The sequence below is a fragment of the Acomys minous genome, assembly GCF_964271855.1.
Source record: "Acomys minous genome assembly, chromosome: 7".
NCBI classification, from domain to species: domain Eukaryota; kingdom Metazoa; phylum Chordata; class Mammalia; order Rodentia; family Muridae; genus Acomys; species Acomys minous.
Genome location: NC_140488.1, coordinates 50,965,964 through 50,992,495, shown reverse-complemented (window position 1 = coordinate 50,992,495; position 26,532 = coordinate 50,965,964). Strand labels below are relative to the sequence as shown.

Sequence of the window (26,532 nt, the reverse complement as noted above, 5' to 3'; positions counted from 1 at the left end):
AAAAACACATGTTCAAAAGCATGATTATAACCCTGCAGACATACAACATTGATACATCTAAAGGTTGACATGTGCAGAGGCTAATTCTAAATAAATAATGCTTGGTCATGCTCAGAGATGCCTGTTGCCACATGATAATAGCAATAAAAATATTGGAAACATACAAATGTTCATTAATGGAAAATGGAGAAAATTTGGTATACCTACCTAATGGAAAACTTTATACACAGGTAAGTACATGCATCAATAGGAATGACTTTTAGAAACCTAATGCCATACAGCTTTAAGGTAGGCAAGAATAGGAGATACCAACACAGATAACTCAAAAATATAACACCCTACAGAAGGTGATACTGAGTAAATATGGAAACATCTTCCATATGGATATCAGCATAAGTTCTCAAACTGTTAAGTGAAATGCAAAAATAGTACAGTATAGTGATACATACATTTTGAAGATTTATTTTGTTTTATGGCCATCTGTTTTTATGCATGTGTATAATTGCACTCTGGACATGCAGTATCTGAGGGCGCCAGAAGACAATGTCAGATTTCCTGGAATTGGAGTTATAAACGATTTTGACTTTCTATGTAGGTGCTGGGAAATAGACACAAGTCTTCTGCAAGAGAAGAAAGTGTTTATAAACATGGAACCAACTCTCCAGCCCAAATATAAGCATCTTAAACATTTATAAGAATTTTGAATAGTCAACTGGGCATAGTGGCACATGCCTTTAATCCCAGCACTCAAGGAGGCAGAGGTAGGCGGAGTGCTGTGAGTTCCAGTCCAGCCTGGTTTGTACAGTCCAGGAGAGCCATGGCTATACAGAGAAACCCTATCTCGAAAAATGAATTCTGAATAGTCAGTCATTTAAGTAGAAAATATATATGGCGTAACTGTAGAAAGCCACACAGGAGAATATGTTGTTTATATATCTATTTTTTAGAAGCAAAAACACCCTATAAATTAGTAAAAAAAAAACCTGCCAAAATGAGTAGTAGGCATAAATAGTTCACAAAACTAAAAAAATAAAGCGTTCAACCTTAAAATAAGATAAATATAAACTAAAATAAGTCACCATTTTTGCCTATCAGATGGGCAAAGATAAATAATGTGGATGAATCCAGTGATGGTATAGGGCAAGGATTAGTAAATATTTTCTTCAGAGACTCAAATAGTAAATATATTTGGCTTCACAAAGCTGTAACATGTAAAATGTGATTTTTATTCCAGAAAAACCTTACTTATAGAGCCACTGATAGAAACAGGTATGGTGGTGCATACCTGTAACCTCAGTACTTGGAAGGTAAAGACAGGCAGATCAGAGTTCAAGATCATCCTTGGCTACCTAGCAAAACTGAATCCAGTCTGGGCTATTTTGAGACCCTGCCTCACAAAACAAGCAAAAAGACTGGGTCCTGCAAAATGGTTCAGAAAGTAAAGGTGCTTGCCATCAAGCCTGACAACCTGAGTTCAGTCCCTGCAAATTGTCCTCAAGTGTGTCATTAGTATACACACATAAAATGGGTGGGTGGGTGGCTGGACGAGATAGCTCGGTAGATAAAGGTACTTATTGAAATGCCTGACAGTCTGAGTTCAATCCCCAGGAGCCACATAGCAAAAAAAGGAAACTTATGTAAGTTGTTGTCTTCTGATCCCTGACCTCCACATGCAAGGTGTACATATGAACACAATAAGTTTGGGGGCGGGGAGTTTTTATAGACAGGGTCTCACTATGTAGCTCTGGCTGTCCTAGGACTTACTGTGTTGACCAGGCTGGCCTTTTAATTCTGAGATCCACCTGTCTGCTTCCCCAAATGCTGGGATTAAAGACATGTGCCACTATACCCAGCTTAACTGGGTTACAAGTTTAGCCAGTTTTGTGGTGCATGCTTTTAATCCTAGCACTTTGAGAGGCAGAGGCACCTGGATTTCTGAGTTTGAAGCTAACCTGGTCTATATAGGGGGTTGCAGGACAGCCAGGGTTACATAGCAAGACCTTGTCTCAGAAAACAACAACAGAAAAGAAAAGCAAGAAGAATTTAGCCAGTGAATAGTAGCTTACCAGCCCCGTGTCCTGAATAACTCGTTTGTAGAAATGGAAAACTAACTAAGACTGAAAATGCAACTGCTCTAAAAGAATCATAAGTGGCAAACCTGGACTCTGAAGCTAGTGTAATCTCAACCTGTTTTAGTTTTGGTTACAGTGAACATGCATGTGATTCTTAAAATAGTCATATAACTTTTATTAAAGTATATTGCTGTAGTTTGTATATTTTTAGTTATTGCTGGAAACTTCCAAATTGAACCTTGATATACAGACAAGTTTGAAAATATCAAAGGCTTCAAACATCCACTGGAGGTCCTAAAATGTATCTCTGCAGAAAACAAAGTGCTAATGCATTTCACTCTCCTCCTCTACCATCACCACTCACAATGATGAGTTTAGGCATGATCATGTGAACCAATCACGATCCATTTAGAGTCATGCTGCTTTGGACCATATCTAGCAGATAAACCACTGCTGTTGGCTTAAGAAGCAGCAGATACAAGCAGAATCTCCATTCTGAACTCCATCCTCACTTCTTTATTGCTAAAGTGCCACACTGTACACAGACTGCAAACATGCAGAAAGAGAGAGGACTGCCGAACTGAGACTCCCAAACTTTCTTTTGGTGCTCATGTATTTGATTTCTTTTTAAAGTTTTACTTATTTATTTATTTATTTTGCAGTTCTTTACATTGCAAAGATATGTGTAGTTCTCTAGGGAATGCTCCGTGAAAAGATTGCATTCTCTTTCTCTCAGGAAATTTATTATTAAAAACTTCATACACACACACACACACACACACACACACACACACACACACACACACACATGAAAGTTAATCCAGGGACAAAAGTTACTAAAGCTTGGATAAATGAAACTTTTTTTCATCTTAAACTACAGAGTGCCAGCAAGATTTTTTTTTTAAATCTTCGACCATTTTTTGTCTTTGGTATAAGGCATTTTTAAAAACCTCATATTGTTAGGCACCAGTCAGTGAAGTCAAGAATGGGTTGTTATTTGCTGCCTTGTCATGTGGATAAGGAATGATTGTCTGTCTGTACAGTAGGTATATGTGTCATCTTAATTGGGTTCACATAACCAGGCTCAAGTTGTGTACTGCAATTTGCTTCTGTGGAATTCAGAGTATGTAATAAAACTAATATTACGGAAGACATGTCATATGTTTGGCAGACTATTAAAGCTTCCAATTTTAAGAGAAACTTAAGTCCAAGACTAAATGTTTTGAGTCTCTACAGAGACGTGCTCATACTTGTTTTTCTCTTTGTCAGGGTGGAATGCATGTCAATGGCGCACCTCCTCTGATGCAAGGTTCTATGCCGGGTGGAGTCCCGGCCCCAGTACAAATGACAGCTGCTGTAGCAGGACCTGGCCCTGGTTCCTTAGCCCCTGCAGGTAACTTGCAGTTAGAGTCTTTACCATTTTGTTACTTGGCTGAGGTTTTATAGTAGTAACTGCTGAAGTGCAGTCAATTATTTCACAATAGGATCTTGATATAAAATAAATGTATTGCTATAACATGTATTCTAGGCTGAGGAAACTAGATAGTTTCTTCTTTGTTTTGTATTGTTTTTGAGAAAAGATCTTGCTCTGTAGCTGGAGCTAGCCTCAAAATTGCAATCCCCCTACTTCAGATGCCCAAGTGCTGTGATTAGAGCCATATGCCACCAATTCCAGCTGAATGAGCTCTTAAATGAGACAAGTGGTCACACACTTGGATGTAACAACACTGGCCAACTGCCATAGAGATTTCTAAATATCTGTTCTCTGTTTCTGTGCTTATGTTGTCACGATGTAACATGACATATGTTAATGCTAACAATATAGACTATTGATTAGTACCTTCTTTAGACCTGTTGAATAGCCTTGCCCTACTGAATAAAAAAATAGCTGTGTATATTCAAGAGACAATTAATAGGGTCAACAAGCTCCACTTAATATGTAGAGGTAACCTTACATCTTTTGGCTGTAGAATAGATTCCCCTACCTCAAATGACCATAGAATACTTGAGAAAAAAAGACCACATTACTTAGCTATAAGTTATGCTTAACAAATTTGAGGCAATAGAGATTTTTTTGCAGATTATGCTGTTTGATTTTAAACCAGTAAAGTAAGAAATTAATAATTAAATGTGAATGGGAGGAAATCTTGACTTGGAAAAATAAGGAACATACTGTAACTATTTAAAGAGGAAATAAAAATTATGAGTAGTGTAAATTAAAACAAAAAGTATTATGTATATATATATATTTGATACAAACAAGTATGAGAAATAATAAAGGTAGTACCTAAAGGAAAAAGAATATTCTTAAATACCCATATTACTAAAAATAAAGGGATTTCTATTAATTAAAAAAATCAACCACAAGACACCAAGAAGAGAGAATTAATGCATATGGGGTTATAGCTCAGTGTGCCATGTGTGAAGACCCATGTTTAATCCCTACCACCAGATGTAAAAAATTATTATCAAAACAACTTTCCCCAAAAAAGAGAACCAAAAGACAAAAATTGAGCATATCTATAAAATTTAACTAATCACATTTCAAGGAATGTTTTAGAGTTTATAGGGTTTATATTCATGAATTCATTAAAACTTTATGGAAATTTTAGAGTTGGCCTACAAAGCTCTTTGAAAATTGATAAGAAGAGGAGAAACAAGCTATAGAAAAGTAGAAGAAACTTTTTAAGAGATTCTTAGAAGAACAAACCCAGGTGGCAAAAAAACCAGCCTCATTTATAGTTTGTGAGGGTTACAAATTAAGTAATAATGAGGAACCCATCAGTGCCAAGTAAAGGACAGTATTTGTAAAGAAATTTGTACTCATATCACTGGTAGAAATAGGCAGGTTTTCAACCTTTCAGAAAATTATGCTCATAACGCCTTCTGCTATCTTTTCCTCGGATCCTAAACCTTTGTATTTTGTTGGTGATTGGTCTGGATTCAGTGGAATGGAACATTATGGCTGGAAGGCAGCTTTGAAATCATTTAGACCAATATTTTTCAGACTTTAATGTGTGTTAGAGTCACCTAAAGGGCTTATAAAATGCAGATTGATGGTGCCTGCTGCCAAGCTATAATATAATAAATCTGAGGTGCAGAACCTACAAATTTTCAGGTTTTTCATTTTTTTTTCTTCTTGGTACTGATATGCCTTGTCCGGTTGGGGACCACATTCTGAGGACTACTATTTGGAACAGCTTGTTCATTTTTTTAGATAAAGAAGCTGGGAATGTAGTACTTTTGTTCAGAGTCACAGTTACTTAGTAGCAAGATCTGGGTTAGCACCTAGTTCTTTTGATACTTAGTCTATAACATTTTTTTTTTTTTTAGTGTTTAGCATGTTCAGTGAAATAGGGACAATGTGATGTGTACTTTCTATTTTAAGGAAGTATTAATGAACTGCAAACAAATCAGCTTGCCTTTTGTCCCCACTCAACAGCATATCTTGCTCCTTTGAGGAAAAGAGAATTATTGCTATATGGAAGGGACCAGACAAGGATTTGTGGTGCGTGATTATTCTTTATATAGTAGTCATCATACCCCATCTGGTTAGTGTAGATCATAGGTTCTCAACCCTGTTAAATCCACTTTCCCCCTTTTGTAACAGATATTTTGCAGTGGCTTTACTGAAATGTAGTGCATAGATGATACAACCTTTGAAATATGACTTCAAAAAATTAGTATAATGCCTTAACTATAGTACAAATAAAAACTAAAAGAAAATTTGTAGGAAGGATTGTAAGCTTTGTCACAGGTGAAAGCAGTCTTGGCGGGCCTTGCCCTTGGACACACCATGGATACTCCCGGAGATTAACCTTGAGATAGACTGGGTGGAGCCATCCTGGGCCTGGAATTCAGGAAGTGGACCAAGGGACTCCACCTGGCTTATTGTGTTTCTAATTGACCCTCAATGGGAGGGGGAGACCAGCCCTTGCACGTGAGAGACAGGCAGACAGAGAAGACAAGAGAGGCAGCAGGTTCAGACCGAGCTTGAGTGGCACATGGATCGGGAAAAGGATCAGCGAACGGGCTGGACCAGCACGCAGGCAAGAGACACCTAGTGACCTGTCGAGTGGAGCGGATACCGGAAGGTTCACTCTTGTTTCCCTTTAAACTTTTTTCCTTCTTATGTAAGATAGTTGGGTTGTATAATAAAAATTTAACTGTTAAAAAAACAGAGCCAACAAAAATTAATTTGTGATCTAAAAATTAATATGCAAACATCTAGGTATGGTTAGAAAACAAAATGAAATAAGTGTTTACATCTATCCCACAAGTATAAAAACTAAAAATGTAGACAGTTATAGTGGTTTGCTTTGGTAATTCAAATGCCACAAGGACAATTAATGTGGTTTTCCTAAATAGTGAAATATCATACTAAAATTCTTAAAACAGATTGTAGTCTCCATAATTTACTCAGTAATTGCATTTCTGAAAAAGTCAGTGAATATATACTAAAACAGTGCATATAACTTTTGTGTTCACAAATAAAACAGATGCAGGTTCTAGGTTGAGATGACAGCAGACAGCTTTTCCTTTTTATGAAAGTTCAGTGAGACACTTGAAAGCTTTATCAGACACAAGATCAGCCTTGATTTTGTGAGATTGTATCATACTTTGTAGGCCATCTAGTATCCATGGCACCATCTCATTAAATGTCAGCTGTACCCCCACCCCCAAAAGCTTTGTTGTAACTAGATAATATACCCACACATTTATAAAAATACCCTAAGAGTGATACTGTCTCCCATGAGAAGAGGCTTTTGGGTAAGAGGCATTGTTTTCTTGCATTAAAGTTCTTCCTGCCACAATTTTGGTAATTGAGGAGACAAAATACTTTTGAGCTCAACTTGTCACTGAAATGTAACATATACTGAAAAGCTTCATCTTCTGTCTCACTGCATTGTTGAATGGTAGTTACCACCTTCCATAATAGGTTTCTCCTTGTGGGGGAAAATGATGACATTTATAAACTCAGCCACTGTTGTTGCTTTTTTTCTATAGGCCCAATTTATGTTTTCTCCTTGCCCTTTATTTTCTAGGAGTCATGCAAGCCCAAGTTGGAATGCAAGGAGGTGGACCAGTGCCCATGGAACGAGGACAAGGTAAACACTAATATCAGATGAATATAGACTAGACATGGAAATATTTTATGTCTGCACTGTGTAATATGTCAGCCACTAACCACTAGTGGTGATTTAAAGATTAAGTTAATTAAAATTAAGTTCAAAGTAATTATAAAAGCCTAACACTGATTTCCTAGGCACAGTAATTACATTCCAAGTGCTTGGTAGCCACATGTGCTAATGAAGACCACATTGAACATTGCAGATGTAGAATGTTTCTATTGTCACCAAAAGTTCTATCGATCCAGATTTTCCATAAAGGATATAGAGCCTAGCTTTATAAGAATTGGTGATGTGGCAAATGCATCCTTCATTTCCTGATAGTCTCAACAACTCCACTGGTATGGTCTCACTCAGTCTGTGACTAGCAATTGACTTTATAAGAAATTTAGCATTTAGTTAGCATTTAGTATATGACTGGGTCTGTAGATGACAAGATGTAAATACTATAGCAAACTGGGATGGAAACAGAAGTCTATAAATCATAGTTGGAAAGTATCTTCTGTGCTGTGGTGAAAACACAGCAGCTCTTCGAGAATATTTGCATTCTTTCCTCGTGTTGTTGGAGTTTAAAGAAAAATAGTTCTCTTAAAGAATGAGAAAAAATGGAAAAGAGGAAAGATGAGTCTATATTGTATATGCTCAATCACTTCCGTTGTCATAGATTGCCCTTTGAGTTAGTGGGCAGTGCTTCATTCAGTTTTACAGGTAAAGAGATGGGAGCACAGGAGTTTTAAGTTTCTTAATGGGATGAGGTAAGTACATACTCATATCTGAGTGTTGTGGCCTGAATCTTATGACTTAGATTGAAGTCTAAATCCAAAATCTGCCTTCTTCCCATCATTCTATACTGCCACTGTTAATTTCGGAATTACTTTTCAAAATACTCTTCTTAATTTTCATTAAGTTCCTGTGTTGAGAATAGATTGCTTCGGACAACCCAAAGGGACTTAATATTTTTCTTAGATGATTCTCTATTTGAGAAACCCATTTCTTTTTTAAAATATATTTTATTAATTTATTCATATTACATCTCAATTGTTATCCCATCCCTTGTATCCTCTCATTTCTCCCTCCCTCCCATTTTCCCCTTACTCCCCTCCCCTATGACTGTGACTGAGGGGGACCTCTTCCGCTTGTATATGCTCATAGGGTATCAAGTCTCTTCTTGGTAGCCTGCTATCCTTCCTCTGAGTGCCACCAGGCCTCTCCATCCAGGGGACGTGATCAAATACGGGACACTAGAGTTCACGTGAAAGTCAGATCCCAACTCTCCACTCAACTGTGAAGAATGTCCTGTCCATTGGCTAGATCTGGGTAGGGGTTCAAAGTTTAATGCATGTATTGTCCTTGGCTGGTGCCATAGTTTGAACAGGACCCCTGGGCCCAGATCTGCCTGTCATAATGATCTACTTGTAGGTTTTTAGGACCCTCTGGGTCCTTCTATTTCCCCATTCTCCTTTGATTCTCTCACCTAGAGTCCCAGTAGGATGTCCTCCCCTCTGTCCCACTTTCCTGGTGAGTGAAGGCTTTCATGGGACATGCCCCTTGGGCTAGTATGCAGATATAAGTGAGTATATACCATTTGACTCTTTCTGCTTCTGGGTTAACTCACTCATTATGATCATTTCTAGCTCAATCCATTTATCCACAAATTTAGGGAATTCCTTGTTTTTAATAGCTGAGTAGTATTCCATAGTGTATATATACCACAGTTTCTTTATCCATTCTTCTATTGACGGACACTTAGGCTGTTTCCATGTTCTGGCTATTATGAATAAGGCTGCTATGAACATGGATGAGCAAATTTTCTTGTTGTGTGCTGGAGCATCTTCTGGGTATATTCCAAGGAGTAGAATAGCTGGGTTTTGAGGAAGCCCTATTCCCATTTTTATGAGATAGAACCAGATAGATTTCCAAAATGGCTGTACTAGTTTGCATTCCCACCAGCAGTGAAGGAGTGTTCCTCTCTCCCCACATCCTCGCCGGCATGTGGTGTCATTTGAATTTTTTATCTTGGCCATTCTGATGGGTGTAAGATGGAATCTCAGAGTTATTTTGATTTGCATTTCCCTGATGACTAAGGGAGGTTGAGCATCTCTTTAAGCGTGAGAAACCCATTTCAAAAGCAAAATATGAAGAAACAGGCCCATGATTTGTACATAGGGTTTGTGCATTCTCATCAGAAGAATGGCAGCAAGACAAACATCTAGCCATATAGCGTCTCTTCTCTCAAAAGTAGCCCATGCTTCTGTGCTGCTGTGCACTCCCCATCCCATAACTGCTGTCAGAACATGCTGTACTCATCCTCCACAATATCTTTGCTAAAGAATGGCGTAGACTTCCATTAATTGTCCTTCTTCCCAGGCCATCAGTCTTACCAGTGTAGCCCTCAGCTGTTTAACACAGACATCTTTCTTCCTACCATTCTTTAGTCCCATCTTTCTGTAAGAATTAAAAAAAGGAGTTGACTTGAGTTTTGAAAGAATTTCAAGGAGCTATTGACCAAAAAAAAAAAAAATGAGTTGAGTTTTAAAAAAAACAATTTCTTTCAGTATCCAGCAAAGGAAACAAGAACGTTTTCATTTGTGACCAGTTTTGTCTTACTTTGCCTGGAATTCTTGTTTGGTTTGTGTGTTTGTAATGGTGACAGGAGATGTTTGAGACAGTACTTGCTATCCCACCTCCTATAATGTTATCTTGTCAACTCATTAAACATTGTTATTTTTTTTATAATCATAGACTTACTGTAATAGGCTATTCCTTGAAGAGTGATACTCTCTTTCCTCATCTAAAGTTCATCAGCTTCATTTTCCCATGTGATATTTTTTAACAGAAAATTTTGGACTTTAAAATAAGACAAAATTATTATTGCCCCGCTTCTGTTATGGCTCTTTGTAATAACTCTCACATCACATTCATTGCAATTCCTTTCATGTTTTGCTTTGGAAAATGCATTTTTCCTCTACTTTCTTTATTTTATTTAAATAATGATACAGGAGGATGTAAATGAAAATATATAGCAACAGAAAGAAGAGTCCAAAATTGCTGGTTATTCTTGCCCATATAAGCCAGCCCATAGGGTTCCTTTAAGAAACCTGTAGGTCAAAGTAGAACTGTTTGGATAAGACATAAGGGAGTTTTGTAGTTTCATGCAAACTAACAAACTCTTGGCTTCTTACTGACATGTACATCTCCAGTCTCCATATGTGTTGGTTTCCATGTGTGCTCAAGCTATTTTAAGTGTCTGCTGTTTCTCCTTTTGAACTTACTGCTTACCTAGGAAACCTACAGCACTCGCCCGTGGGACCTGCCGGGCCTGCATCAATTGAGCGAGTACAAGGTACCCATTGTATCTGTGGGTTACTTTTTACTTGTGTTCAGGGTGGGGCGTTGAGAGGAAAAGAACTGCTTGGCAGTCATCCTCATGTTCAGAAACCCCAAAGGGTAGTATTGGGACTTTCTTTTTTGTTTTTAGTTTTTGTTATTTTTGTGGCTTTTTTTCCTCTTGAGGCCATAAGTCTAAGATTGACCTCTTCATACAGGGCAGAGAACATGGATAGTATGGGCATCTGTCCAAGGCTCTATTCCCTCCCTCCTGGTGTCAGGAGGCTTAGATGGAATAGCAGTCTGTAAGGAGACAGCAGGTTCTTGTAGAGCCACGACAGTGTTGATATTGTCAAGGCCCTACCTCTCTTTTGTGACTCTAGTCCTTAAACTAAGATTGATTAGAAGGAAGACCAGGAGCATAAGTTTCTTCAGGTCATAGTGCTAGTCCTTGTCAGGTTGGTCTTTATGTATATAATTCCGTCCATACCTTTGACATGGCACAGACTCTGCCTTACACCCTGCGTCTGTTCTTGAGCTGCAAGAGGATTCTGCTGTGGTGAGCTTTCACCCACTCTAAGGTGTTTGAATTATGTTGTCAGTGGTATAGAGTCATTTCCTGTTTTCTTATGTGTCTTTCACAGCAGTAACTCCCTGTCTATTTTCCCGTTAGTGCCGATGCAAGACCCCAGAGCAGCTATGCAGCGGGGAGCCTTGCCTGCCAACGTGCCAACTCCTCGTGGTCTGTTAGGAGACGCTCCCAATGACCCACGGGGAGGTACTTTAATGTCTGTAACTGGAGAGGTAGAGCCTAGGTAAGTACTAATACAGAAGGAAACAGCTTAAGAAGTTTAGAGTTTTCCTTCCATTGAAAGGAAACTCTTTCTGGAACAGTTGGACCGGTTAGCCTACTTCAAAGATAAAGAAGTATTTGTAGCCGGTCTCCAAGACTAAGTACTTTTCCTAAAGCATAATTGTATAGTTAAGAAGATAACTTTGAGCCAACCATGACTACTGTATTTTCAGAGATTGAAAATTCTAGTAGTATACACCTGAACAAAGAAAACTTGAGATAATGGTACTATAATAATAATTGTTGATGTTGGTGGGGATCATACCTCTGGCTCTTCTCTGAGTACTTAACTCAGATCATTTCATTAAATCTGCCTTAGGGTAGGGGTATAACATCAGTGGTAGAGCACTTGCCTATTAAGCCCAAGGCCATAGGTTCAATCCACAGCTCCACAAAGTTAGAGATGAGAATTATTAGTCCTGTTATCAGATAAAGAAAGTAAGGCGTATAGAGGTTAAGTTAGTGACCCAGATCACACCTCTATTAAATGATAAGACCTGGATTTCAGTCATTCAGTCTGAATCCAGAACCTGTACTCCCAAGCACTGTACTGCATTGTCATTGTACAGATATTAACTATCCATTAATTCTCTCCTAATTTTGAATGTCCTGACCATATAAATTCTAGAATGCAAAAAAAAATTGACATTCTATAACTTTCCTTTGATCTATCTGATGTTGTTTTCTTGTTACCATTTGTTTACTGATGTTTGGATCAGTCCTCTTTGCAGCATGATCACATGCTGATCTGGCTGATATTTTAACATTGGTATGTTCTTCTTTAAAATATGTCACTTTTCTCATCTATAGACCTTACCTGGGACCACCACCACCACCTCATCAGGGCCCACCCATGCATCATGTTCCTGGCCATGAAGGCCGTGGGCCACCCCCACATGACATGAGAGGAGGTCCATTAGCTGAGCCCAGGCCTTTAATGGCAGAGCCCAGAGGACCCATGCTAGATCAGCGAGGTCCACCCTTGGACGCCAGAGGTAAGAGGAAATTGCATCAGAAGGCCAAATGGTAGTTGTGGGTCTTCAGCTCTAATAGGGGACAAAAGTCTTGGCAAGAATCTTTCCTATTTACCTACAAATCTCACAAACTAGAAAGGAAACAGTCTCATAGGTGAGAGAAAATGTGACTAGAAGTTAGTATCTACACACTGGTTTTCTTATGACTTTCTAGGTGGAAGAGATCCCCGGGGATTAGATGCACGAGGGATGGAGGCCAGAGCCATGGAGGCAAGAGGACTAGATGCCAGAGGACTAGAAGCCCGTGCCATGGAAGCCCGTGCCATGGAAGCCCGTGCCATGGAGGCCCGTGCCATGGAAGCCCGTGCCATGGAGGCCCGTGCCATGGAGGCCAGAGGCATGGATACTAGAGGCCCAGTACCTGGACCTAGAGGACCTATACCTAGTGGAATCCAAGGTCCGAATCCAATGAACATGGGGGCTGTTGTTCCCCAAGGATCCAGACAGGTAATGCTTGTAGCATGTGCATAAAATCTTAATGTATTTGGGTACTGGTTACTGAGCCTGATTTTTATTGTCTTCTGACTTGAACCTGCTTATTAGAAAGGAAAGACTAGGTTCTCTCTTGACTTTTTCATATCCCTTAGGGGAAGAGTGTTCTAGCCTCTAATTACCTAACCCAAAACAAGAAACTTGCTTCACAATTTTAGTGGCTATTTCATTCAGAAAAACTTGTGAAATTGTACAGATTTAGATCATCATGAGGTAACAAGAAAACCACATCAGATAGATGAAAGCTATAGAATGTCAATTTTACATTCTAGAATTTCTTATTTGGCCAGGGCATTCAAAATTAGAGAAGAATTAATGGATAGTTATTATATGTACAATGACTGTGCACTATAGTTCTTGGCAGTGCAGGTTCTGGATTCAGATTGAATAGCTGAAATCCAGGTCTTAACATTTATTAGCTGTGTGATCTGGGTCTTGTTACCATTTATTTACTGATGTTTGTATAGGTTCTCTCTTTGTTGGATATTTACATGCTGATGTGACTGAAATATTAATACTGGTACATTCTGCTTTAAAATATGTCACTTTTCTCATCTGTACTGGATATACAAATCAACATCACTTAGATCATCTCAGGGTGACAGAAACCTATGTGGATTTATTGTCATCACAGTGTCAAAATGAACAGTGGTATAGAAAAGGCAAACTGCATACACTTCTGGAGCTGCAGTCTGTCTCTTCTCTCTCTCTCCTTCACTCAGTTCACTCCCACTGGTGTATGCGATACTTTGTAGTCATCACCTCCTCATGTATCATCTCCAGTTGGTTGTGGGAAGATGGAATACCTGTATCTTCCCAAGTTTCTATATGTTGATGCCTTCATTTCTCCATTTCTTTCTTCCGAGGTTTTCATGTGTTTCTCTTTCTTCCAGTGTATTGGGGATGGGGAGAGAAAAGTATCAAAGGTAGAATGCACCTTGTTCGGCATCCAGTTCTCTTATTTTATAGGTTTGAAAGCTGAAGGCCAGAAAGTCAGGTGACTTGGCCAAATTCACTTTACTAAAAAAAATGTCAGAGGAAAAAAAATACAGCTTGCTTTTCTATTACTGCTGCTCTGTCTTTGTTTTATTTGCATGTGTCTGTGAGTGTGGATGTTTGCCTGATTCTCTTTAATTTGAGAAAAAAATGTGATTTTTCTTGGTATATAGAGAGAATAAAAAAGTATTTTCTATTGTATTTCAAGTTTTGCTTTAAAAAAAATGTTTGTGGGCTTTGATTTTTGTTGTGCCCTCTATGGTCAATAGCCTCAAAATAACACAGTTTTTTAATACATCCTTTCAATACTTACTTGTTGAACATCTACTAAATACCAAGCATAGCCGTACAGGTAGAGTAGCAAAGTCTTGACATACTAGCTGAGGAGACAGACACCAACTAACTGCACACTGTGCCTAAATAAGTCTACACACCATTCCATTGAAAAAGACATTGAAAATGATGGCTGGTATCTTGCTCTTGTTTTCTCTGCTAGTGTTTGAATTCATTACTTTCTAATGCTAGGGTTGTTTTGCTTTGGTTTTTGTGATACTAAGACTAAGATCTAGAGCCTCACAAATGCTAAATAATTTACCACTGAGCTATAATCCCAGCCTAATACAGTTTTTATTAAAAGTCTATAAAGCCAATTAGATCCAAGGTAAATAAAATAAGAACTTAATGTTGATACTTTTTCTGTTTTTAACAACTAATATATTTATGTACAAATAAATACATAAATAATACATCCATCTATAAAAGCTGTATGAATTTCACCTTCTTTTCTTATACCTCTCATTTGGGTTAGATAATTGCCTTTATTAGATTATTTTTTGAGACAGGGTCTCTTTACGTTGCTCTGACTGACCTGGAATTCGATATGTACTGACATGGCCTTGAACTCACTGAGATCTGCCTGTCTCTGATTCTGTCTCTATCTCTCGAGTGCTGAGGTTAAAGGTATGCTCCACCACATCTGGTTTATCTGATATTTTTAGTGTAGCTTCCACTTTTATCCTTTTTATAATTGTTGGAATTTTGTAACTTAATATGACCTTCATTTATTACTTTAAATCAGACTTTAATTTTAACCCCAATCCATGCAGTTAAAAGCTTGTAGCTAAAAAGTTTGTTGTTACTAGGGTGGTAAATATAGTTTGTCATACAAAGAAGAATGCATATGAGAATGAACATGCTGTTAATTATTTACTCTGAGACAAAAGCATAAACTGGATCTGTCTTAGGCCAACCAAGATGTGTGGCCAGTGTTGCTAGTACTTAACCTGCTAGAACAGGTACTCCCAGAAACCTCAACTGGCCAGTGTTGGATAGTGCCTTAGGCTGATATTAGTCAGTATTAGTAAATTCCCAAGTGACTACCCAGAAGTGATTCAAATCCATAATTGATCAATCAATTGACACAATATAGACAGGACAGTGGTGATATTTTAGCATTCCATATAAAGATGTACCACTGCCTCATGTATCCAGTGTCTTGGAAGAGAGCTGCACATGTGAGTATTCCAAGTGTCTTAGTTACTGTTCTGTTGCTGTGAAGAGACACCATGACCATGGCAACTCTTCATAAGAGAAATCATTTAATTGGGGCCTTGCTTACAGTTTTAGAAGTTTAGTCCATTGCCATCATGGCAGCAGGCATGACAGGCATGATGCTAGAGAAGTAATTAAGAGCTACATCCTGACCCATAGGCAGAGAGGGAGATACTGTCTTGGCACGGGCTTCCGAAACCTCAAAGCCCATCCCCAGCGACACTTTTCCTCCAACAAGACTTCTAGTCCTTTAAAATAGTGCCACTCCCTGGTGACTAAGCATTCACATGTTTGAGCCTATGGGGGCCATTCTTATTCAAGTCACCACATTCCATTCCCTGCCCTGCATAGGTTTATAGCCATATCATAATGGGGGTAAAAAGCATTCAGGTCAATTTCAAATGTCCCCATAGCATACCACAGTCTTGACACTGTTTAGAAGTCCAAAGTTCAAAGTCTCTTCTGAGACTCATGGCAACCTTGTAACTGTAACCATCTGTAAAATTGAAATAAAAAATCGGATCACATGCTTGTAAAATGGCACAATAATACATTTCCATTCTTAAAAGGAACATGGTGGAAAAATACTGGCCCAAAACAAGGCCAGAAATCAGCTGGGAAAACTCCAAATTCTACATCTTCATGTCTGATGTCAAAGAACTCTGCTGACCTTCAACTCCTTTCAGCTTTGTTGACTACAGCACACTTTTGGGCTGGACCCACTCCCTCTTAGCAGATCTTCTTGGCAGATATCCCAGGACTCTGGCATCTCCAACATCTTGGGATCTCCAGTGAAATCCAGTCTTCACCTTCACAGTTTCACACAATAGCCTCTGTGCCTCCATACAGGGATACCTCTGGCACATGCCGGTCCCCAGCACTTTTCCTTAGCCTTGGAGGGATATTCCACAACCCCTGTTTTATATCATTGACTCTGAAGCCAGAGCCACTTGTGGCAGAAGCTGTCAAGTTCAGCCTCTTCTGGGGCTGGAATTAGGCCCCCTTGTTCATTTACGTTTTCATTAGCTTTCTCTTTATGGTTTCTTTTACTGCTTGTCTAATTCTTTTTCACAAGTTGAAGCTTGCTTTGAAGTCACCACTCCCTTCATTCCATTTAGCATCAAGCTTTTCTTTAATCATTTTATCTCCTTGAGCACTAGACTTAGCTCCATTTTACTTCTGATGCTCCTTAAACTGTATATTTTAAAATTTTTCTTTGCTTAGCATGCTCCTTTTCATTATAGATCTGCATAAGAGTGACCACTAATAACCACATGACCCAGCCAATATTTGGCAGTCTCAAAATCTCCTCTGCCAAAACCAGTAATCCTAAACTGTTGAATTTAGCCTGAAGCAGATTTTTAACACTCCAAAAACAGCTACAGTCTTTGCCAAAATATCACAATAATGGTATCTGTGCCAAATACTAACATTCTTCTCTCAAACCCCTTGAGCCAGGCCCCCACAGTTCAAATCACCCTCAGCACCACTGTCTTCCATGTTTGTACTAGGATGGCCCATTAAACCCTGCTTAATGTATCCAACTGCTTTAAGCCTTCCATATTCTTCTAACAAAGAGCATGGTCAGACCTGTCACAGCAACATCCCAGTCCCTGGTACCAATTTCTGTCTTAGTCACTATTTTGTTGCTATGACGATATACCATGACTACAGCAACTCTTATAAGAGAAAGCATTTAATTGAGGACTTCAGTTTCAGGGGTTTAGTCCATTATGATAGCAGGCATGCTGTAGAAATAGATGAGAGCTACATCCTGATCCACAGTCTGGAGAGGAAGAAACTGGGCTTAGCATGGGCTTTTGAAATCTCAAAGCCCACCCCCCACCCAGTAACACTTCCTCCAATAAGATTTAATCCTTTCAAATAGTGCTACTCCCTAATGACTAAGTACTAATTATCTGATCTTATGGGGTGGGGGTAGGGGGAGGAGTGGCGGCATTCTTATTCAAATCACCATATCAGGTGAAAGAACTATACTGAAAGTAGTTGTTTAAACTATTTTAGTGAAAAAATGGATGTATTATGCTTCCTGTTTTCTTGCATTAAATGCAAGAAAAATATTTAAATCACTTTTCCTTTTTTATTATTTTTCTTTTTTACATACACATTTATCTTATTACACATAAATACAATAAACTACATACAGCAAGAACCACAAAACAATCATTTTTGATTATTCAAAGTAAACATGGAAATATTCATTATTTATGTTATGATATAATTCATAGTTCTCTCCTTTGGGGTATCTGTCCTCTTTGCTGATGGATTGTTACCTGGTTCTTCATATTGTTACCACACCGTCTATTTCTAGCATGTTTCTCTGTATTTCTTCTATACTTTTCTGCTTGTAATATGAGGACATGAGTAACACGTTTCTTAAAAATTTGTTTACAAAAAATATTAAGAGTCTGAGTGTGAGCATCATACAAGCATAGTGCCCATCTTACAGTTATAATAGGTGCATAATAGGTGCATAGAGACATTTTCCTTGAGTTCCAAAGGGTTGGACTCACTAACCACCTTTTTTAAAAAGATAATGATGGGAATATTTTATTTTTTCCATTTATTTAATTACTTTACAGCTTGATCCCAGCCCCCCTCTCCTTCTAAGAGAAGAGGAGGCAGCCGAAGGCTACCAACCCACCCTGGCACTTCAGGTCACAGCAGGACTAATTGCATCCTCTCCTACTAAGGCCAGACAAGGCAGCCCAGCTAGGGGAAAGGGATCCAGAGGCAGGCAACAGAGTCAGAGACAGCCCCTACTCCCCATTGTTAGGGTCCCCACATAATGACCAAGCTGCACATCTGTCACATTATATGTAGAGGGCCTAGGTCCTGCCCATGCATGCTCTTTACTTGATGGTTCAGTCTCTGTGAGCCCCCATGGGCCCAGGTTATTTGACTCTGTAGGTCTTCTTGTGGAGTCTTTGATCCCTCTAGCTCTTTCATTCCTTACTACTACTCTTCGACAAAACTCCCTGAGCTCAGCCTATTGTTTGGCTGTGGGTCTCTGCATCTGTTTCCATCAGCTGTTGGATGAAGCCTCTCAGAAGACAGTTATGCTAGGCTTCTGTCTGCAAGTATAATAGAGACTCATTAATAGTGTCAGGGGTTGGCTCTCTACCATGGGGGTTCTCAAGTTGGAACAGTCACTGGTTTACCAATCCCTCAAACTCTGCTCCATCTTTATCCCTACACTTCTTATAGGCGAGACAAAGTTTGGGTTGAAGTTTTTATGGGTGGTTTGGTATCCCCCTCTCTCCACTGGTATCTCCATCTCTACAATGGAAGTCCCACCTGGCTATACAAGGTGGTGATTTCAGGCTCCGTATCCCCCGATGCTAGGAGTGTCATGTAGGGTCACCCCTGTAGACTCCTGTCCCAGAGATGCCCACTAACTATCCTAAATACCAATAAATATGCTATAGTTGTATTTTATTATATTATATTGAGTAATATTTGGTCTATATTAAGTATGAATAAATTGCTTTATGGTCTCTATAAAAACCTCTTTAAAAAACAAGGGCTAAAGAGATGGTTTCCTGGTTAAGAGCACCTGTTGTACAAGACCTGGGTTTGGTTTTCAACACCCAAATGGTGGATCATAACCATCTGTAACTTCAGTTTCAGAGGCTCCAGCATATTCTTCTGGCTTAAGGCATGCATGTGGTACACAGACATACATGGAAGCAAAAAAAAAAAACCTCATTACACATAAAATTTTTTAAAAACTCAAAAAGTTTACACAACTGTTGTATGTTCTGAGCATTCAAAGGGGTATCCGGAATTCTGGGGTTGGGTTTGGTGTTTTAAGGAATCTTTAAAAAGCAAATGTTGGCTTAATAGTGTCTTTTCCCCAGAACCTTCCTATCTCCTTTCTGCCTCTCCTGACACTGACCATCTCTATTTTACTGGATAGAGCCTTTTAAGAATAACTACCATTATATGATTGAACTAGAGGTGGGCAGTAGTCTCGTGAATGTAGCTTCCCATCAGAGCAGTATACAGTTGTTTAAAGTCTGTTGGCTTGACTTGTGTTTCCTCTGGGCATTAATACCTCCAGTGCTCGCAGTTTTCCTTGGCTCATTTGGCTAAGTTTTGTTAATTTGGTACCTTTTTTCTGCACTGGGTATTTTTTGTTAATGATGCTGGACCTGTTATAAGCAAGTATGTGTGTACTAAGGGATCTTTGGCTGAACACTGCCTTCTGCTATTGCTAACAGTATAAGCTGATCTTTAGATCATTAATTCTATTTTTACTCTTATCCGTGTCAAGATCGTTAACTGTATTGAGATTCCATGGACGTCAGGAACTCTGTTTGCTCTCTCCTTTGTGTGCATAGGTCCCAGTCATGCAGGGAGCAGGCATACAAGGAGCAAATATACAAGGTGGAAGCCAGCCTGGTGGCTTTAGTCCTGGACAGAGCCAGGTCACACCTCAGGATCATGAGAAGGTAAGTATCACTGACTGCATCCCCGTGCACAAATCTAGTCTTTTTGATCTTTTCACAGTTACCATGAAGATCCTGGGTCTTCAAAGTGCCTTTCAAGGTGATGTTTACTCTAACATAGAACTCGAATGATTTTGGCTGAGCATTTGGGGGACTTGATCCTAAAGTTTTTAAATGAATATAACTCACAACTTATTTTACATTTCCATCTTATCTACAAATGGCAGGTATATATTTTTTTTCTGTGCAAATGAAACAGACCTAAAAATCCAAGCTCCTTTCTATCCCCCTTTCCTGCTTCTGCCAGATCCCTACAAAAGCAATAGCAGATTCACCACAAGTGTATCTTTCTGTTGCTAAACTTGGCTATTGTTGGGAGCTTGTGTCTGGTAGAAAGGATTAAATGTATGAAAAGGAGAAACTCAAAATATTACTAAAAACTTCAGAGTCCCCAGGGCTCACAGATACCATCTTAGTGTGCAGGAACATTGAGTTCCTGAGGTGTCAGTTTGCACCATTTAATCTTAGGCTCTTCATTGTGCCTTTTCTTCCTAGATGTTCTCTTTCTTTCTGCCCTACAGTGTGCTTTGTGAGTGTGTGTGACTGTGACATACCCTCCCTTTTTCCATTTTGTTTCATATACCACAACAGTAGCCTTTTGGACAGAAGCTGGTGGTGTTTTGGTTTTATTAGGTTTTCTGACTTGTCCCTGAAATTCACAACTCTCCTTTCCCCTGCACAGGCTGCTTTGATTATGCAGGTCCTTCAACTCACTGCAGACCAGATTGCCATGCTGCCTCCTGAGCAAAGACAGAGCATCCTTATCTTAAAGGAACAGATACAGAAATCCACTGGGGCACCTTGAAAGGTGAGCTGACTGAGTGGCACCTGGGCAGGACTAGGTCCTCCTGTATTTGAAGTACATAACTTTGACCTTTAACAACATGGTGTTCTCTGAGATCCTGAATCTTCACTAGGCTCTCTTCATCCTTCAGTACTCAGTACCTGTAAGGGATAGAGTAAGTTTGTAGAACATTTGTTCAGTTGTTGAATTACTTACAATCATTTTCAGCCTTTTCTAATGATAAATTTAATGTCAGTTTCCCAATATTAATAAGACACAGGAATGTAGAAAATAAAAGGTAGGGCCAACAAGACGGCTAAGCCAATAAAGGTACCAGTTCTGTTACCAGTTCTAATGAACTGAGTTTGAACCACAGGACTCACATGGTGGAAAAGCAAACTAGGGCTGGAGAGATGGCTCAGAGTTTAAGAACACAGATCTATAATGAGATCTGGTGCCCTCTTCTGGCCTGTAGGGCCTGTATACATAAACCTTTTATTTTTTAAAGAAAAGCAAACCCAAGTCTCTTCAGTTTGTCCTCTGACCTCTACACACACAGCTTCACATGTGCACCCATATGTAATAAATAAATGTAAATAAAAGGAAAGAAAGAAGGAAGATAGGTTGGTAAAGGTGAAGGCCCTGCTTCCTAAATCTCATGCCCCTAACAGAACTTAACAAAACATTTGGCATGTATCATTCCATAACCAGTTGTTTTATTCCAGACCATTCCTTCAAATGGAGGAAATTAGAAGCATTTCAATAAAAATGTTACTCTTTAGGCTTCTGGTGTGTTTGGAGAGAGCATGAGCATGCATGCCTGGGTCTCTTATAGCCCAGGCTAGCCTTGAACTCATTATGTAGCTGAGATGGCCATGAACTTCTGATCTTCCTATTTCAACTTTCCAAGTGCTAAGGTGACAGACATGCAGTTCCACACTCTGCTTTTAAGGTGCTGGGGATCAAACCTGGGATTCATTCATTCGAGGCATGCGCTATACCAGCTGAGCTATAGCCTAGCCTTTATAATGAGCATTTTGATGGTTCTCTGTTACAAGCCATTTAAAGTAGTAGATGTCCCTGTCATCATCAGTTTCTTTACATTTCAAAGGTGACTATACACTACCATTATTTTTATTGTTCATCAGTCAGGTAAGAAAGATCCAAGTATACCTGCCTCATAATCATGTAATCAAACTAGATGTATAAATATTGTTTTGTTTTCAAAAGTATTTCCTAACATCTTTGTATTTCATAAACAGTTCTGTTCTCTGAAGGCAATTTAGAATTCATACTGTTCAATACCTGTTGGAATGTCTTCTTTGGAACTTTTACTTTTTATCTCATGTCTAATAATTCCCATGCACATGTTACCATATAACAGTGAACTCTTATGATAATTAGCAGTCTTATTAACTATACTGTAATCCATATTTGTAGTGCCTTTAAAGCTTCCAAACCACAAATATGCATCTTATATTACTGAGACATTACATGACTGGACTCTAATTGAAAGTGATCATAGATGGTTGGCTAAGTAGGCACTTAGGATCTCCCACTTTACCTTTTTCCCATATATTCCGAACATTCTGTTTTCTAAACTAAAAATATGAATTATAATAGTCATTGGAATTTACTTTTTAAAAATTATGTCATAGAAGACATTCTCTATAGTGTGAAGAAATTACTGGTTTTGGAGTGTGAAAATAGAAGTATTCCTGAAAGTTATTTCATTGTGTAATCTTAATTATATCTTATTGAACCAGGCAAGGTTTTTATTTTAACCTTTTGAAGTGATCATAGTGTCATAGGAAGTTGGGAGAGGGGTTGGAGAGGTGGCTCAGAGGTTAAGAGCACTGGCTGCTCTTCCAAAGGTCCTGAGTTCAATTCCCAGCAACCACATGGTGGCTCACAACCATCTATAATGAGATCTGGTGCCCTCTTCTGGCCTGCAGGTGTACATACAGACAGAACACTGTATACATAAAAACAAAACAAAAAAGCCCCCCAAAACCTAACATCTTATAAAAGGAAGTTGGGAGAATCCTACATAGGGCCCCAGGTACCTTTTGCACAGCTTCCCTCAGTGATAACATCTTACACTCATTGTTTTATAGTAGAAAGCCAGGCAGTTGTCTTTGGTATATTACTGTGGACTAGACTACAAGCTGTATTCAGCTTTTACAACTCAGTCATTTATAGCAGTGGATGTGAACGTACACCTTTGAGTTTATGTGAGCAAACTCTCTACTGGTGTTTATGCATATTGTGGCCGAAACATTGACTTTTCATCGTAAACTTAATTTTAGTTTCTTTCTGCCATCCCACACAGGCTTATTTATCACTATTAGAGATAAGTAGTTCTTGGACTAGAGAGATAGCTCAGTTCCTAACGTGCTTACTACACAAGCATGAGCACCCAAGTTCAAGCCCAGAATCCACATGAAAAGTTGAATGCATTGGCACGCTCTGGTAATCTAGATGAGGAGGTAGGGTCAGGAAGATCCTTCGGGCTGGCTGGAGCCAGCCTAACCTAATCAGTGAGCCTTAGGTACCAATGAGACAACCAGTTGAAAAACCAGGTGGATGGCCATCCTAAGGATTATTATCACCTGAGCTTACTTAGACCTTTGTCCTCATGTATACATATATATGTACAAGAAGGAGAAAGAAAGGTAGTTTTGAAGTAAGAGAGGTTTATCTAGCTGTGGTATATTTGTCAATTTCTATTTATGTTGTCACAACTTTAGAAAGTGGTATGCCACTGTCATTCAGTGGGTAGAGATCAGAGATGCTCCTCAGCATCCCATAATGATACTCAGGATATCTCCCTCCCCACTTATGAGAGAGCACTTTGGCTGAATATGTCCATGTAATGCTAAGGTTGAGAAACAGGACACAAGGCTATTTGATCTTCAGCACATCCTCCCTTTTTTCAATCCGTTTTGTTTTTCCTTTTTTTGGGAGGGATGGTTTTCTCCTGAGGTTTAGGAAAGAGAAATCCACTTGTAATAGCCTTCTCCCACCTTTGTCTTACAGGTTCTCAAAAAATACCTGGCAACAAATCTGGAAATACAATTCCAGAACATTGTTGAAAATTTGAAAACATGGTGACATCTGTGCCCTAACCCCTCCAGATGACTCAAATTGGTGCCAGGTGGAGGACTTGCATCACCATTTCTCCAGATGAAAGCAGTTCATTTTGTTGTCTTAGTTTGTATATTTTCTGTGACATTAAATAAACTTTGAACACAAGTTTAACATACTACAAATTCATATACACAACCTTTTGCTTTTCAGATGCTAAACATCAAGGATAAAAAGCTTAGCTCTTTTCTACTCTTACTGCAGCATTATTCTTTAATCTTATATTGCCATAGCTCTATTCTTACATTAGCATAAACATTTATTCTTCTTACTGATACTTGAGAATTTCTCAGAAACAATGTTTTCAGTAACTGTTTTTTGTTGATTTTGCTTTCAGCAAGGTAATAAGACTTTGCCCTTTGAAAATGTTCTAAGGTCTCTGAATTTTCTGGGAGAAACAAGCACTTATTTAGAAGTAAAAGGAGAAGGCCAACAAGCAAAGAGTGTACCCCAGCAGTGTGTTTTGTTTAAGAAAAGCCAATTACGAAAATGTATTGTTTTGTCAGTAGCAGGTCTGAACATAAGTCAAAAATCAGTTTGGCACTGGGTTGAGTGTTTATCGACAACCTGACAGACGGTTGAAAGCTCTTCTAAGTAGCTGACTGTTCAAGTTTACAAAGCCACTAGTTTTCCACGTGTTCAGATTTAATAAAGAAAATCAAGTGAACAAACTATATTTCATCCCACCTTTCAGAAAATTGAAAAGCTTTCGGTCTTGTAACTAAATTCATTCCAAGATCTTCAAACAGAAAACCCTAAAACCTTTACATATTTAAGTGTTTTAAGAGGACCAAGTATAGAACACAGGATAACAAATTGTCTATTGTGGTTGCCTGCTTCTTTCTAAGTACTACCTACTTGAAAGGTAATTCATACCATTAGCCTGTTAATCTGCAGGTCGCCTTGCCTTTTGTTCTCCCATAGTGGCATTAAGGAGGAACATGGCTTCCCTCCACCAGGTCAAGCTCATGACATTTAAAAGAGTTGCCTTAATAATTGGTAAAGTTTACTAGAACTACTTTTGAGCTTATTTATGTTCCCAGAACCCTACCCTCTGTGTTAGAATTATGGGCAGGTGATTTAAAATCACTGCTTAGGCATATAAAGCATAATAGCACATAGCTTAACATGCCAAGCAAAAGAATGCAAAGACAGTAAAGTTGGGAGATTTTTCTCTATATATTTATAGCAAAAATTTGCTGGATATGTCATACTTTAACCTATTAAGAAACGTGCAGAACAGAAAGCACTCCCTACCTATTCTACTCATCCTCAGTTCAACCAGGATGTTAATTATGCATGCAGTTCATTGTTTTTATTACCTTCTGTGCCTCCTGCATAAGCAGTCATTGATGTTGGTTTTGACAGCTGTCGTGACTTAAAAGCCTCAGTATATTTAGATGCAGAGACCAAGAGGAAAATATTTCTAGTTAGGAACTTAGATTTTACACAACCAATTCCAAATCAAGATACTGAGGCTGAAGTTATTTGGTAAGCAGTTGTCTAGTAGAAACCGTATCCTGGAAATCCTAGTGTGCATTTTCCCAATGCCTCATTAAACTTAGTTTGGTTTGCAGACATTCAGGGGAATAAATTGACAAGAGCAGTGGCATCCCAATTCGTCCCTATGGAAACACTTAACAGTGTTTTATTGGTGTAATGCAGTTAGCTACCCCAGGTTCATGATCTGCCTTTATTATATTCAGATGTGTGACTGAAAAATAATCCCACTAATCCTTCAAGCTATAGGTGCCTAGATAATTGGAAAGAGAAATGTGTTCACTCTTGACCAAATAAGTGATCTGGTGCTAAGTCTGTAGATTCAATCTGCTAAATCTGAGTTCAGCTACCTGAGTACAATGAAGTGTGGGATTTTTTTTTCTCTTTCTGAGGAGCCTGGACCGCCTTTTTCTTGTGATTCACCATGACTAACGTCCCAGAGCAGTGTGGTTATTGTCCTGGTTTATAGGGAAAAGAAACATTTTTATAGGAAAAAAGAATGACATCCAGGAAATGATTCCTCATCGAGTAAGACCAGAAATAGTCAGACTTATAAACTATTTTCTTTTTATACCAGACATTCATAAACAAGCCCCTTTAACAAAAAATAGTGGTGGCGCACGCCTTTAATCCCAGCACTCAGGAGGCAGAGGCAGGCAGATCGCTGTGAGTTTGAGGCTAGCCTGGACTACAAAATAGTCTAGGACAGCCAGGATAACCCAGAGAAACCTTGTCTCGAAACACTAAATAAATAAATTAATTTAATTAAATAATAATTATCCCATGATGTAGACCGGGCCTTTCCAGTTATTTCAAACAATACAAAGTGACAATATACTTGGTTTCCAATTATAATACAAATTTAGTACAATTAATCTACTTCAGACAAAAAGCCTAGGGAAATTAAGCAAAATTGTTCAATAAGATGAAAACCTTTCCATTTTTTTGACAAAAAGTGTAAATTATTGGTCACACTGGATAAGATAATGTGTAACAATGTACTTAATGGATATGATATGGGAGTGGGAATCTGGATAATTGTGCTTATTTATGACTATTGTTTTGTCATGGCTTCAATAAATATTTTAAAACTCACTCTACTTAGAAATCTTCTC

The 26,532-nt window shown here is 38.7% G+C and overlaps 1 protein-coding gene across 3 annotated transcripts in view; it reads left to right on the top strand.

The window, feature by feature from the left end:
* CSTF2 (cleavage stimulation factor subunit 2) overlaps positions 1-26,512 on the top strand; it is a 30,502-nt gene extending 3,990 nt beyond the window's left edge. For 2 of the 3 annotated variants that reach the window (XM_084789949.1, XM_084789951.1), the window contains 9 exons: positions 3,342-3,465; positions 7,118-7,180; positions 10,485-10,544; positions 11,202-11,343; positions 12,192-12,376; positions 12,570-12,862; positions 19,819-19,929; positions 20,669-20,794; positions 23,810-26,512. In XM_084789949.1, coding sequence (XP_084646075.1) covers positions 3,342-3,465; positions 7,118-7,180; positions 10,485-10,544; positions 11,202-11,343; positions 12,192-12,376; positions 12,570-12,862; positions 19,819-19,929; positions 20,669-20,791 — 1,101 coding nt within the window. In that variant the 3' untranslated portion in view covers positions 20,792-20,794; positions 23,810-26,512. The remainder of the gene's footprint in view (positions 1-3,341; positions 3,466-7,117; positions 7,181-10,484; positions 10,545-11,201; positions 11,344-12,191; positions 12,377-12,569; positions 12,863-19,818; positions 19,930-20,668; positions 20,795-23,809) is intronic. The other variant, XM_084789950.1, reaches the window with a different exon arrangement.
* The last annotated feature ends 20 nt before the right edge of the window (positions 26,513-26,532 follow it).